This window comes from Eubalaena glacialis, chromosome 8, assembly GCF_028564815.1.
Source record: "Eubalaena glacialis isolate mEubGla1 chromosome 8, mEubGla1.1.hap2.+ XY, whole genome shotgun sequence".
Lineage (NCBI taxonomy): Eukaryota > Metazoa > Chordata > Mammalia > Artiodactyla > Balaenidae > Eubalaena > Eubalaena glacialis.
In genome coordinates, this window is record NC_083723.1 from 20,600,062 (window position 1) to 20,616,023 (window position 15,962).

At 36.8% G+C, this 15,962-nt stretch overlaps 1 protein-coding gene across 1 annotated transcript in view; it reads left to right on the forward strand.

Moving 5' to 3' along the window:
• RELN (reelin) overlaps window positions 1-15,962 on the forward strand; it is a 535,801-nt gene that overhangs the window by 319,862 nt on the left and 199,977 nt on the right. The window contains exon 11 of the mRNA XM_061197622.1: window positions 8,820-8,965. Coding sequence (XP_061053605.1) covers window positions 8,820-8,965 — 146 coding nt within the window. The remainder of the gene's footprint in view (window positions 1-8,819; window positions 8,966-15,962) is intronic.

The window sequence follows — 15,962 nt, forward strand, 5'->3', positions numbered from 1 at the left end:
TTTTTAGAATGTAAGGACAAACAGGAGGAAATCAGATATGCTTTCCAGAAATGTGCTTTGCAAATCGCTGTACTGGAAACTATCTGGTCTGTAACTTGAGGGATTTGAGTACCAGTTTTCTAATGAGGATAAACCTGAGCTCAGTAAGACTTGTGGCGAGACCATGTTCCCACGTCTTTTTCCATTAAGAATCAGAATGTTACCTATGATTTTCTGGCCGGATTCCAGCTTGGTTAATTGCATGCTGTCTCTGTAAATTCCCTTTGCTTGGGGTGTTCTTCACTTTGGATTGCATTGCTCTTATTGTCATGTTTCCCCCAAGAGGTGGGTACATGATGTTGTAGAATGAGCCAGAATATATTTTAAGCTAATAAGAGTACTTTGGGGATGAAGGGTTAAACGTAAGTAGTGTGCTTTTCACAGTTTCCCCCCAATAAGGCCTATTTGTACAGTAATTAATGTGGAATAGCATTAGTGAAACATGGAATTGAGCCAAATCACCATGACAAGAGTGGCAGTAACACAGAAACAAATAATTTCGATAAATTCTACTAAAAATAACCATTCAAACAAATCCCCAGAGCGTCCTTGACTATGCACCCTTTTCTTGTTTGTTTATGGTCTGAAGCTGACACATTTAATCACTAATTAAGTTAATATGTTATTCAATGTGAAATTTATTTTATTCTATCTGAACATCCAAAACATAGTAACATTACCCATCATCTTTGTACTTAGCACAGCACATAGCCCAATTATTTGCATAGTGGCACTCATTAAGGTAAGGTTTTTTAAATAAATGAATGAAGATAGGGGACGAAAGAAGGAAGGGAATTAGCATTTACTGATTTCCTAAGATTCATCAGTCTTTAGAATAAGCATGTTACTTACACTATCTCATCTAATCCTCACAATTGCCCCATTTCACAGATGAAAATATAGAGGCTCAGAGAGGTTAAGTGGCTTCTCCAAGATCAAACAGCTTTGATTTTCAAAGCCAACTACGTTGTATTATAAAGCCCCAACCCTTTTGTTCCTCACTATCTTGCAGCCTCCCACGTTGCGCCTGGCATTCTTGGCCTTAATTTGAGGAGGCCAGTCTGAAAACTTCAGACTCTGTGAAAGTTAAGTTGATCCCTACAGACAAGGTTAACAACTGCCCTATGGAATTTTACACAGTTATTCTTTCTCTCATTACTCCAATTCAAATCTGTCACTATTGCCATTTTAGAGTTGTCATAACTATTGCCAAATAATTACACACTTGTTACAAAATATACCATGAATTGAATCTTTATGAATCGTAGTACAAAGTGGTTCAAATGCTTAATGAATCCATAAAATAATGAGAAAGAAACACTCTTTAAGCTCCCTAAAATTCGCTCACTGTGGTTGAATCTATTGTGTTGACTAGAGAAAATGCACTTCAGCCCTCCTGCACCTGGACTGTGTTCATAGCCAAGTTTTCAGTTTTTTAACTGGCATTAAATTACCTAGAAATTGAATGTGTGGAAAATGACAGAAATTCATTTTGCCTCATGAGAGAAATCATTCTCTTCCTATTTTTTTTTATAAGCATGAAAGTCTGTACCATTAAAGACCATTGAACCAGGATGTAGGAAATATATATATTTCTATATGATAATAGCTATAGCATGTTGAAAGGCTTAGGAAACACAATGATTTGTAGGCTGTAGGTCAGTCCATTTCTAGTCACTCAGTCATACATCCCAGTTTAATCCAGAAACTCCTATACCCATATATTTTATTTCCAGCCAGACAGTGGCTAATTTATGGCTCTGCCAACAATGCCATTTTAATTAATTTTATTCATCTTATTTCTCTTTCCTCTGCTCCTCATATCTCAACTGTTATGCGTTGCCTAGATTTTAATTTAAAAACCTCTCCTCTCTAAGGAGCAATCTGAAGTGGCAAAAATAATCACTTAAAATATTACAGTCATTAAAAAATTGGCTGTGGTGGAAGCCGTGCATTTTCAATTTTCCTACAAATGATGTTTTAGCTCCTTTTAAAGTGCGCTTTGTATCTGAATTGTCTGCCACCAGCCAGCTTGGCTATCAAAAATGGTCTTCCAGCTGGGTGGGCTGAGTGACAACTCCTTAATGGAGGAAATGGATGGCTCTCTGCTCATGTGGAGGGGAAGGCATACCAGGCAGATTTCATTCCATCTGCCACCAGCTCTCTGCAAGCTGGCATTGCCCAAATGCCCAATATACTCATTCCAACTAAAAGGATATCGTCAAAAATAAATTGTAAGGCTACAGATGTCTGAAAGAATCATCAGGGCCATTAGACCCCAGGGAGATAACATTAAGAGGTACCTCAGTGTTCATCTTTGATGAAAACCTTATTAAACTATGGTGAAGGCATTGTAAGTACTTTTACAAGTACAGAGGTGAAGTCATTAACATTTTCAGCAGAGTATAGGGAGCAGCAGCCTTAGAAAAATGCTATCCTGAATTGTGGCCAAAGACTTGTTATATTGAGGAATTTTCACTGATGTTTCCTGTTGATGCTTTTCTGAATGGCAAATTCTTGTCAGTTACAATGTGTTCTGCTTTTCAAGTAAAGGAAACCCATTTAACAGCAAAGTAGAAAAATATTTTTGATTGACAGATGGAAACAAATAAGGATGATATTTAAGTGATTTAAAAAACTGTCATTGGTCAGTGCTAAAATAATGAAGTAAAAATAATGATAATTAACATCACCATTAATGTAATTAGGAAGGCTAGGGATAGAAAGAAATATATAGAGCCATCTGCAGAATTTATACCTTTATTTTACCAAAAATAAATTCTTAATTACCTGATATATACTCACCATAAGTCAGTCAAAAGTGAAGACTCAAATAAAACTGTACTTGATTTCACTATGAAAAAAAAAAAACAGCTAAGACTCACATGATAATATGTTCTGTTAATTGTATTTTCCACTTAAGATAGCGGCTCATCCACCTTCCAGATCAATTTTGTTCTTTTTCATGGCTGTGTAGTATTTCATCATGTGGCTCTACTATGATTCATTTAAGTATTCCTTATTTATGGAAATTTGTCCTCTTCTTTTTCTATAACAAGAAATGCTGTGGTAAACAGCCTTGTACATATATTTTCAAGCACTCATGCTATTTTTGTCTATAGCATAGATACCTAGAAGTAGAATTTCTGGGTAAGGTTGCATTAAACACTAAAATTTTAAAATAGTTACTGCCAAATTATTGAACCAAAATAATCCTGTCAATTTATATCCTAACCAATAGAGTCTTGTTTTCTTGTACCCTCATTTATGCTGGGCGTTTCAGTTATTAAAACTGTCTCCAATACAACAGTAAAAAAAATAAAAAGCTAAGACTCAGGAAGTCACATGTTATTTGTAATTATTTACTCAAGAAAACCTGCTATATTTTTACCATACTCAAAATAAAGTAGCCCTGAATTCCAAAGTATTCTTCTTATCATATTAAAGCTCATATATCTCACAGAGTTAGACATTTAACTGTCTTATGAAGTTGTTTAGATTTTAATTGTCTCACAAATGACATGAGTTTGAATAGATGCTGAACAAAAACAACTGGGTATTAAAATCACTGAGAGCAATTTTCTGAAATTCTTTTCATACTTTCAGTTCACTTTTTGTTTGGATCTTTAACATAAATACATAGATGTTATACATTTCACCTGTAAGAAAAGTGGCAGCAGACATCTTGCATTATTAAGTTTTCCTAAGGAAAATGTTTGGTAATCTGCCAAAATTTGGAGAACTTTTGAAGTTCTAATTGATGGCTCAGTATGCCCTGAAAATGAATGAATGTTTGCAGTATTTTACCATATTGTATTGTGCAACATATTCTTTTACATTTTACTAAAGGTTTTAAGTTGATCTGAGGAATTTTAGTGATTAGTCTAATGAGAAACAATTTAAAATAGATTTAAATATTCTATTTCTCTATAACCTACTGCCAAGGGTATATACTGCAAAGGGAATATAATACTGCATATTTAGAAATTTTTGGAAAAGTGCATATTTAGAAATAAAATAACAATTATTTTATACCACTTAGAGATTTCACAAAAGCACTTCCACATATAATATAATTTGTGCTTCTAACAGCGTCTCTAGGAAATAGATATTATTGGCCCCATTCCACAGCCTAAGAAACTGAGGCCTACATGGGTTAAATGAGTTGTGCAAAACCATGTAGCCATTCAGTAGAGAAAATGCATCGGAACATGCCTTCTGATTCCAATCCCCAAACTCCTTGAGGATGAACAGTAACTGAGTTTTCATTCCTTGTCAAGAATGTTTTTGGGTTTTCCAGTATTTTGGGTTTTTTTCTAACCTTAATCACCTCAGTACATGTAAGTGCTGAATTAATTGAATTGGGTTCTAGGGGAAAGTTCAAGCACCCCTACCCACACAGGTGGTGGATTTCCATTCAGAGGCAGAAATGCAATCTCAAACAAGCAGAGGCACAGGGGCTGTATCTCAATCTGAATGTAGTCAGGCATAAATTCTCAGTTTGGAGAGCATCTGGGAAACCAGTCCAATACTAAGACACTGAGCCCCCTGTGACCAATTCTAAAGTAGAATTAATGTAAAACTCTAACTAGCCTTGTAATTGATGTAGGAATCCCCAGAATGAGAACCCTGAACTGGCCCCCTATCTTTCCCAGGATTCCTAAATACAAGGATTATACATAATCAACTTCTCGGTAGGCCCATTCCTGCCCATTCCTGCTCCAATGACTCAGTAATTCACCAGTTTTGCAGAGGCTATCCCCTATTTTATAGTCCCAATAGTACCCAGCTGGCTTATATTACCCTTACTCCAAACCTTGAAAACATGTGTTCTACTCGTAATGGCTGAGGCAGAAATTATGTCCTGATCTCCTTAGCATGGTGGGGAGCAGAGCAAGCCATCCATTGTAGTGTGTGCATTCAGTGCGTCTCCAGGCCCTGCTGCCCAGAAATTGGCAGCCCCATCCTGCTAAGAGACAAGGGGATTTGATTCACTGCACGCTGAGCTGTGGCTCTTCACTTTGGGTGTGTCACAAACTTTCTTTAGCAACGTGTTGATGTACTAAGACTATGACGAAGAAAACATTCAAAGAGCAATACTTTTCCCCCTCCACACCCAACAGGGCATTGGGCCCATTTGGGAAGAGAGAATAGAGTGGACTCTGAATCTTCCCCTAAACTCAACAGACAGGGTTAAGATGTTTCAGTGCAAGTCCAGCACTGACTGTTATAAACCACTGCCCTGTTTGTTTGAATTTAGACTTCGAGTATTGTCCTTTTACTGCCAACTGGTGAAGAACAGCTCCTTCCCTATAAAAATAAACTATATAAAAAACTATACCATGCTGTCCTTCATGGAAACTTGGCAAAGACAGATCCTCCTAGTTTTTAGATTCTGCAATTATGAAAACTGGTTAACACTCAAAGTGAGTGTTCATTTTTTTCAGGTTGCTTTCTTCATACTTGTTATGGTAAATATTACTTGTATTTCATATGCTGGCGCTAGCAGTTATAATGACAGAAAGGTATATTGATAGCTAATTTTTTTCTTCCAGTTTTATTGAGATATAATTGATCTACAACACCATAGAAGTTTAAGGTGTACAGCATAATGATTTGACTAACATACATGAAATGATTAACACAGTGTTTAGTGAACATCCATCATTTCATATAGATACAATATTAAATATAAAAATATGTTTGATAGCCAGTTTTTAATAGTTGTATAATTACAAATGATCTACTAAACTACCAAATGTATTTGGTAACAGCCAAATAACTAACAAAAAGATCCTTTAAAATATACTTCAGGGACTTCCCTGGTGGTCCAGTGGTAAAGAATCTGCCTTCCAATGCAGGGGACGCGGGGTTCGATCCCTGGTTGGGGAACTAAGATCCCCCATGCCACGGGGCAACTAAGCCCATGCACCATGCTACTGAGCCCGCGTGCCTCAACTAGAGAGCCCGAGTGCCGCAAACTACAGAGCCCACGCGCTCTGGAGCCCGGGCACCACAACTACAGAGCCCACGCGCCCTGGAGCCTGCGCACCACAACTGGAGAAGGGAAAAACTGCATGCCACAACTAGAGAGAAGCCCACGCACCGCAATGACGATCCTGTGTGCTGCAACGAAGACCCAATGCAGCCAAAAATAAATAAATAATAAATAAATCTTTAAAAAAAAAACTTCAATTTTTCTAAAACACCAACTCATTTTAATTTTGTGAAGTGAGTTTAACAGTATGGTATTCAGTTTCATAATGATGTGTTTCCTTACGTAAACTTTCTATCTCAACTAAATTAAAATATGCATCAAATATGTTAATAATATAAATCTTGGAAGAGTAGCAAAGCATAGTTATGTATAACACAGAGTCTTAAAATATTAACAAACAATTCTGAGGTAAACGGAATCAAAATGGAAATAATTAAATTGATGTTTAGCCAGAAATGACCAAGATTTTATGTTAAGCAAGTCACTCTTTTCATTACACAAATATATCCTTTTAAATTGTAATATAGATTATTCTGTTTTCACATGTGTAGATATTTCATGTATGCCTTTTCCTTGGACAGTGACCTAATGTCATTTGCATCAGTGTCAGAGTCCTTATATTAATTCTAAATAAACATAGACCATAGTTGTTCAGGATTCCAGAATGGGAAGATAACTGTGAAAACCACTATTTAGAGCTCGGTGGATTTATTATTAGGAAAGTAATCTTTGTTATTCTAGTTAGCATTCATTATCTTTACAGAGTGCATAGTAGTAGAGGATCCTTGGGTTTGTCATTGCTTGACAGTTTCTATTTACTGTTTTGTTTTTTGGGTTTTTTTGATAGATGTACTTAATGCAGAATAATTACCACAATAATGTTAGTTAACATATCCATCACTTCATGTAGTTACAACTTTTCTTTTTGTAGTGGAACTTCTAAAATCTATTGTCTAAATAAACTGAATCCTAGTTTTGATCAATGTATGTGGGTTAAGGATCATATATAATGGGCTCAATTTAACATCCGTGAATAATCTGTACTCACTGTGGTGTGAAGAAGAGCCTCAGGCAGGTGAAACCTGCCACACACTACAGTATTATCTAAGCTGATGGCAGGCCCAGTGGGTATGCCTCACATCTTAGTGCTGTGAAGTGACTCTCCCAAGATCATATGCTCCAATTCTCTTGAACTTCTGGAAGCTTCTGGAAGCTTTTTTACTCTTTCAGTATAGAAGTCTGATTTCCCTCCCCATTGATTTTACCTGCCATAATTAGTTTAATAGTCATAAAACATTTCTTTGCACACATCACTGCTCTGTTTTAGCACATCACTGCTGATGGCATATTGCAGAGATCTCTTAGACTACCATTTAAGATCCTTTACAGTCAGGCTCCAGTCTAATTCTCAAAATTATGCCTACTTATCACCTATGTAATTTATTCATATTTGTCATCCAACTTGGATTTTTCTCAGTCCTTTAAAGCCAATTGAAGACCTGCTCATACATGAAGCCTGCTCATCTAGACCAGCCCTGGACACAGTGATTCCTACCTTCCTTCACTCATTAGCACTTTCCATATGCTGCCTTTGATAAATATCAACTAGACTGTAATTTGTTAGAGCAAAGATTAGATATTATTATACTCTTATAAACCCCTTCCCTCCAGGACCTTCCTTAATGCTTACTACATCATGAGTTCTCCATAACAGATTAATTACCTGAAAGGCATAACTGTATCATTCACTTATTCATTTATTGAATTATTCAACAAATATTTTTGAATTCCTACCATATGCCAAGCACTGTGCTAAAACCTGGAATACAGGGACATGATCCCTGCCCTGCAGAACTTACAGTCACTGGGCCCAACTGATACTCTCTGTCCAGTTATTTTTCTTCATTCCTATTTTAAGAATATATAAAACTTAAAAGAATGTTTGGTCTTTCATTTATTAGCATTTCTCTATGTGTGACATTACCAAAAAATGATTAATGCAAAAACTTATCATATTTTTAAAAACTAAATACTCAGTTTACTCAGCTCCAGAGTTGGATCTTGCCTTTGACTATTCACTTTAAACTGAAAAAATGTAGGTTAAAAAAAAAGCATCACAAAAAATTATTTTTCTTTATTCTTTGTAAGCCTGGTGTTCTTTTGGAGAATAACAAAGTTTGTTGTTTACGAGCTCCTCATCGGGGACATCATGCACTTCCTAGGTCTGGTCACACACTTTTACTCAAAAGCTGGCTGAGAATATACGATCATATCAGGGATTACTTTGACCTTTTCTGTATTCCATGTTTTGATTAGCAAGCTATTCGGCTCATATCCCATTTATAGACAAATTGTGAAAGGCTTGAATGGCAAGCCAGAAATATATAGAATATTGAAAAGGTCAGTGTGATTTAGCCTGTAACCACAGTATTGAAAATATATGACAAGTCATTATCACACTTAATTCCCACAACAAGGACTGTGGTAAAGACGGGAAATTATTCCAATTAAAATATTCTTGTTTCATACTGAAGGCTGAGGTGGCAAAGCTCAAATGGCCTCTTGACTCCTTTTTTGTGATAACTTAATAAGCTAGAGAGAAACTGTAATTGAATTAAACAAGACCAAAAAAAAAAGAGGTAACAATTTCTTTTGATTTCGGAGTCTACCATAGAGGGAATAACATGATGACTTTTCTAAAAACTCTAATTATACATGAGTAAGACAGATATAGCTACAAAACCAATTCAACAGACACCCCATGCTCTCTTTTTATCTACAGCATAGCTGTCAGTCTGATGGGAACTCCATTTATTTCCATGGAAATGAAGGCAGTGAGTTCAATTTTGCCACCACCCGGGATGTAGATCTTTCTACAGAGGATATTCAAGCGCAGTGGTCAGAAGAATTTGAGAGCCAGCCTACAGGGTAAGTAATTGTTATGTCCCATGCTGTGTATAGCACTTACATTTATTCCACTGGAAATATTTTAAATGCATATTGTTAAATAGCAAAAGCATACTTAATACTGGTGATCCTTATCATAGACAAGCCAAAAGGGGTACACTTATCTTCAACATTCTTTATTAAGTAATCAACTATTTTTATGCATACTAATTTTTGTGATTGCAAATACTTTTAACTTCAGTTGAATCACTTATATCTCGTCTTTGTTTATTCAGCTTTTACTGGGAAAAGGTGTTTTATTTTTCAATGCATATAGAATATAAAATCTTTCCACTACTTTTATATTGAGACTTTCAGTTGTCTTCCTGGGGTCTGAGATTTATAGATGCTGTTACCTGATTTTCAGTGGAGTGTGGCTGTGATCTGTAAAAATTGTTTTAGGGGGAAAAATTTAATCTTTGAGAGATTTTTTTTTAATATTTTAAAATTTTTTTATTTTTGGCTGCGTCGGGTCTTAGTAGAGGTGTGTGGGCTTCTCTTAGTTGTGGCGTGCGGGCTCCAGAGTGCGTGGGCTCTGTAGTTGTGGCACAGGGGCTCTCTAGTTGTAGCGTGCAGGCTCTCTAGTTGTGGCGTGCGGGCTTAGTTGCCTTGCAGCATGTGGGATCTTAGTTCCCTGACCAGGGATCAAACCTGCGTCCCCTGCATTGGAAGGGGGATTCTTAACCACTGGACCACCAGGGAAGTCCCTGAGAGATTTTTAAAGAAAGAATATGGGGTTGAGGTTGAAACAATGAGGATGGTTTGGTGGTAGTATTTTCTGGCCATTCTGAGCTGTGTGCCTTCTTCTGGGTCCAGTGGCCCTAAGATATTTCCTATTAATTGAGCAGCACTTTCAGAAATTCAAGTTGAAAAAAATTAATAGGTTCAGAGAAACAATATTCATAAAGTAGTATGAATTGGAAGGAAATTCTAGAAATTCTCTGGTTTGCACCTGGCTTTTTTTTTTTTTTTGCAGTATACAATTGTAATCATAACACCAGGTCCTTACTGCTGTTTAGTGTATGTTTTCTAAGACTATGATGAAGATGAATGAAATTAACATAAAGTGTAATTTCATGATGGATATGAGATAGCAATAATTTAATGCTTAACTACGAGGAACTTTTCCAGAACACAACATTTGAGGTAGTCACGTCCCTCTGACCTCAACAAATTCAATCAAAATTGGATGGGATTCTAAGTGTCTGAGGGGCGAGAAGGCCACTATTGATGACCTCTTGGGTTCCCCACTTCCTATGCATTGCCCAGAAACTGCACTGGGACCCAATAAGAGGGAAATCTGACCAGCAGCCTAAGCCACTGCTACTGCTGCTTGACATTCTGTTGCCACATCAGGGTCTCTCACTGTTGAAAGCTAGATTTCTACAGCAGCTGACCCAGCCCTGCTCTTCCCCGCCTCAGGGAAGTCCAGCTGTGGGAAGCCTCTGAAGGAGATTGATGCTTTGAGGGACCCCCCCCCCCCCGCTTCCAGGGTGCACTACTGACCTTTCCAAGCCTAGCAGTGATGTTCAAGCCCTTCAGTCCACAGAGCCCTTCTCTTTCAAGGTTCCTGTCACCCTTGAAGTCCCATGTCCAGTGTGGCTGTGGTGTCTCCTTGAGGCACCAGCAACCATTGTTCCTCTTTCTCGTGTCCAGGATCTCCCCAGGAATCTGGCTGCTTTCCTTTGTAACCCTTATACTACATAGGGCTCATTCCACTCCCCTCACAGACCCATGGGCTTTGATGGGGTCTAGAACTTTGACAATGCATGCCAAGTCTTCTTTACCTACCTTCTAGAGGTAAAAGATTCATCACCAGCTTTACATCACCATATCAGTTCTTTCCTTCTGACTCCTGATATAAAAGACCAATTCAAATCCCCTTCCTGATGATGGAGCTTAACTGCCTATGAGAGGGTCCCAAATTTTGAAGCACCAGAGACTCATGACCTCCACTCCTTCACCTCTCCAAGCTAATACCACCTGTGCAGCAGTTGTAGGTCATTTTCTTCAGTGAGACCTACATCCTCTAGGAACACAAATGATGCCACAGTGTTGTCCAGATACCCAGTCTCCATCCCACTAAAGCAGAGAAAGAAACACAAGTCTCCAGTGGTACCATTCGGATAACATGCGTAAACCCTTTCCTGTTATTTATGTAGCTAGCTGGCTAGCTAGTTACCAAGCTATCTCTTTCCTCGAAGTCCTAATGTCCTCTTATTCTTTTGGGAAGAGATACAATTTATTTTTACCTATGGCCTTCATATCCACATATTCCCTCTCCTAGAATGCCCTCTTCTTTGTTTTAGCTTGTTGTAGTATCAAAAAGCATCTATAAAAGAACAAAAGAATGCTTACTGGATGGATTAATGGTCCATACAGCTCTCTGCTACTAACATTAGTGGAGACTTAGTACAAACACACAAAAAAACCCGTTATGAATTAAGCTTAGAAACGAATAGTTTTGATATTAGAAGAAACCAAGCATATTTTAGAAAATTAATGTACTAGTCCAGAAAAATAGCTAGCAAAAAATATATTCCAATTAACAGATCAGACATTCTGCTATCTCAGAGTACTACTGATGTGAGAATTTGTGGCTAAACCAAAATATTCATCTCCCAAAACAAACAAAATGAACTAAAAGTATTTATGCTTAAAAAAAGAGCTAAATTCAACACAGATACAGAGGAACATCAGAGCAAATTCCATTCGCTCAGTGACTCAGGTGGTTTCTTTGGCCACTTCTCAGTACTGAGATATATCAGGTTTTGGTCACAGATAAGAGGCCGATACTTTCAGGCTGTGACATTGTCAGCAGATTTCTGTTCCAATAATGTAGAATAATGTGCTTGACAAAAGCACCTGTGCCACTCTAATTAGAACACAATTAATTCACCTAAATTCTAAAAGCAGCTTAATTATTCTAGCAACCACACCTTAGGTTTATTTGTAGCTTTTCCCCTTAGGTTTATTTGTAGCTTTTCCCCTAGGATATCAGACCACACCGCCCCCCTCAGAACTACCTCATTTATGCTCTCATCTGGTGAACCATTTATCCACATTGGCATTATATTATTTAAAAAGGTATAAAAGGATAATGAGACTATTTAGTATTTTCTCTGTTTTGGGATGATGGTAAAATGCCGCTTTAATCCATAGCATTGTATGTGAATGTGTGTGTGTGTGCCCCCTCTCCACATCCACCCACTCCCAAACGATGCTTTATTGATCTGAGAAAGAAAGCTGTTATAATAATTTACAATCAAAGCTCCAGGGAAAAAATCCTGTGACAATCAAATTAACGTGAAGCATTTTTACCTAGGGTACGAGCTGACAAAGAAACACAGATTAGGAACTTGGTAGTGAAATTTTTGGTGCGAGCTGACAAAGAAACACAGATTAGGAACTTGGTAGTGAAATTCTTGCTGTGTTTTATCAGGCAGATTTACTGAATATTTGTCTCATTCCTCCACTCAACCATCACCACCCACAGAATTTGTCATCAGAAGCTCACCTGCTAAAATAGACGTAAAACGTAGGTGGTAAATCCCCACTCTATTCAAGAGTGACCAATTAAATTGATTGGATTGTAGCTTTGAGGTCACTTTCTTTTAAGAGAGAAAAATTAAATTATTAATATGGATATAATATTTTCATCTCATTTAACTATATTTTTCTCCCATAAGTATTATGAGAGAGAAAAAAGAGTATGCAGTCCTCTCTAATAATAGCTTCAAAACATTTCATATGAATGGCAAGAAAAAAAAGCCAGTGTCATTATGACTTTTTTGGAACCCACTTTCCAAATATTCCTGTTTTCTTTCCATTTGAGTCAAATTGTTTGATCTCAGATCACAAGGATGCAAAAGCTGTTTGCCTTTTACATCGTAAAGCTGTATGTTGATAGGTTTATTTTAAGTGGGATTTTAAAGTTTCTTTTCTTTTTCCTAAAGAAGACACATCTGTTACTTCAGCAAGAGAGAAACTTAAATAGATACATTGTTAATTTATGTGAGCCTTTCTGAACTTTGGCTTAACCTCACAAACACATCATTTAGTTAGCAACTACCATATCTCACCCATCTGAGGCTGTCTTTGGGTGGGAGGGGGCTTTGTAGAAAGACACATTACTAGAATATGGAATTTGTATACTTGTCTTTCATCCCAAATGAAAACATTGTATGTTTTTAACTATTAAGATAACTTTAAAAAATATCTGTTTTTTTGCTGTCACCAAAGTATTCATGTTAGAGAAGCTCCACACATGTAATGAATATTAAACTATTTTTTTGAAGTGTAGTTGATTTACAATGTTGTATTAGGTTCAGGTGTACAGCAAAGTGATTCATTTATACATATATATATATGTATATATATATTCTTTTTTCAGATCCTTTTTTTTTCTTTTTCTTTTTCCAGATTCTTTTCCATTATAGGTTATTACAAGATATTGAATATAGTTCCCTCCGCTATACAGTAGGACCTTATTGTTTATCTATTCTATATATAGTATTTTTTTAAAGATTTTTTTGATGTGGACCATTTTTAAAGTCTTTATTGAATTTGTTACAATATTGTTTCTGTTTTATGGTTTGGTTTTTTGGCCACAAGGCATGTGGGATCTTAGCTCCCCGACTAGGGATTGAACCCACACTCCCTGCAGTGGCAGGCAAAGTCTCAACCACTGGACCGCCAGGGAAGTCTCTATATATAGTATTTTGTACCTGCTAATCCCAAACTCCTAATTTATCCCTCCCCACCTTTCCCCTTTGGTAACCATAAGTTTGTTTTCTATGTCTGTGAGTCTATTTCTGTTTTGTAAATAAGTTCATTTGTATCGTTTTTTTAGCTTCCACATATAGGTTATATCATATGACATTTGTCTTTGACTTACTTCACTTAGTGTAATAATCTCTAGCTCCATCCATGCTGCTGCAAATGGCATTATCTCATTATTTTTTATGGCTGTATAATTGCATATTAGACTATTGAATCAACACAACATGCTCTAGTCTTCCCCACCTGCCCCAAATCCTTGGAAACTACAGAAAACAAGCAAATGAATCTATAATGACAAGAAAGTGTGCCCTAATTGAGTCAGGAATTATGAAGTGTTGCACAAAAGAAAAAAAAAGGAGAGAGAGAGAGAAAGAGAGAGAAGAAAAGGATCTGTTGGAAGGAGGAAACTATAACCCAAAACATATATTGAATGAGACACTACAAAAGGGTCCTAGTTACTGGACACAGGAATCAGATGGGTCTCTGGGGTCCTGCTGTCGGGATTGCTAAGTAGGTGAGTCTTTGACTACACACACTTCTGTGCAGGCATGTCTGCCCCTTGGAACAAGCAGTGAATGCGGACACTTGGAATGGAGAAGCAGGGCAATGCCGGGTAACTGGAAACCTCAAGGACCGCTATGGTACCCCCCACCCAAGGACACATCTGCTTCCATTGGTGGGCATTTTTACACCAAAACTAAGGAAGAATAGCAGATACAAATCTAAGCAAATGATCTAGAATCATCAAATCTGAGGAAAATCCACTCCATTAAAAAAAATTCATCAAACTAGAGAACTAAGAGCTGAGAAAATAGAAGTAGCAGAATAAACAAATGGAGATTTTATAAGAAGTATAATTGATACCCTCAGAGAGATAAGAGAGCATACTGCATTTGTGAAACTAAAACAGATTTTGTGAGGAAAAAACAGAGATGTGAGAAATGAAAATATATGATTGTTGAAACAAATGTAATGGATTTTTTCCCTCTGAATATGAGCATAAGCATAGCTGAAGAACAAATTAATGAGCTGGAAATTTGAGTCTTGAAATCTTTCCAAAACTTAGGGTTATTGGATGTAAGAAAAAGAAATTTAAAGTGTAGGGGGGGAGATTGGCACTTCTAACATTAGAAATAATAGGAATTCCAAAAGGAGGAAGGGTCAGAGGGAATATGTGGAATGAAATATTCAAAAATATAATTGAAGACAAGTTCACAAGACTTAAAAAAGAAGAAGAAAGAAAAAGACATAGTTCCTATGAATGAAAATGTTTAGCAAGGTGGATGGAAAAATATCCAGTCCTAGACCATCAGGGAGAAACTTTAGAATGCAGAAAAAAGAGGAAATGCTAAAAGCTTCTAGATGAGATCCACTGTATAATACTTTCCTTAGTAACACTAAGCATAATTTTATAAAATGAGGCAGTTATCTTAATGTTCTGAGAGAAAATTATTTGGAACATAACATTCTCTTCCAGTCAAATATCATTCAAGTACTGGGGAAAAATAAAAATTTTCAGACACACAGGGTTCAGAAAGTTGACTACCCCTGAATGCTCTCTGAAAGAATTACTAGAAGATGTATACCTGGAAATTAATCCAAGAGGAATATGATAGATTCAAGAAAAAGGAGTGAGCAAGGAAAAAAGTAAAGCTTGTAGTTAAGACTGAAAAAAGTATTGATTATTGAAAATTTTTAATAAAAAATTGGAATTAAAGCCCAGATGACCTCAATATGAGAGGTACAGAGGGAGACTGATAAGAAGAGAAGAAGAAGGAATTAAAATACTGCCAAAGTTCTTAACTTGCTTGGAGTGAGGATATAGATCTTGGGTAACTCTTAATGTTAACAGAAAACTTTAAGGGTAAATATGTGTGTTAAACAAATTAGATTAGACCAGAGGGCAGACAGCAGAAGCAAGAAGAACTACATTCCTGCAGCCTGTGGAACAAAAACCACATTCACAGAAAGATAGACAAGATGAAAAGGCAGAGGGCTATGTACCAGATGAAGGAACAAGATAAAACCCCAGAAAAACAACTAAATGAAGTGGAGATAGGCAACCTTCCAGAACAATAATTCAGAATAATGATAGTGAAGATGATCCAGGACCTCGGAAAAAGAATGAAGGCAAAGATCGAGAAGATGCAAGAAATGTTTAACAAAGACCTAGAGGAATTAAAGAACAAACACCTAG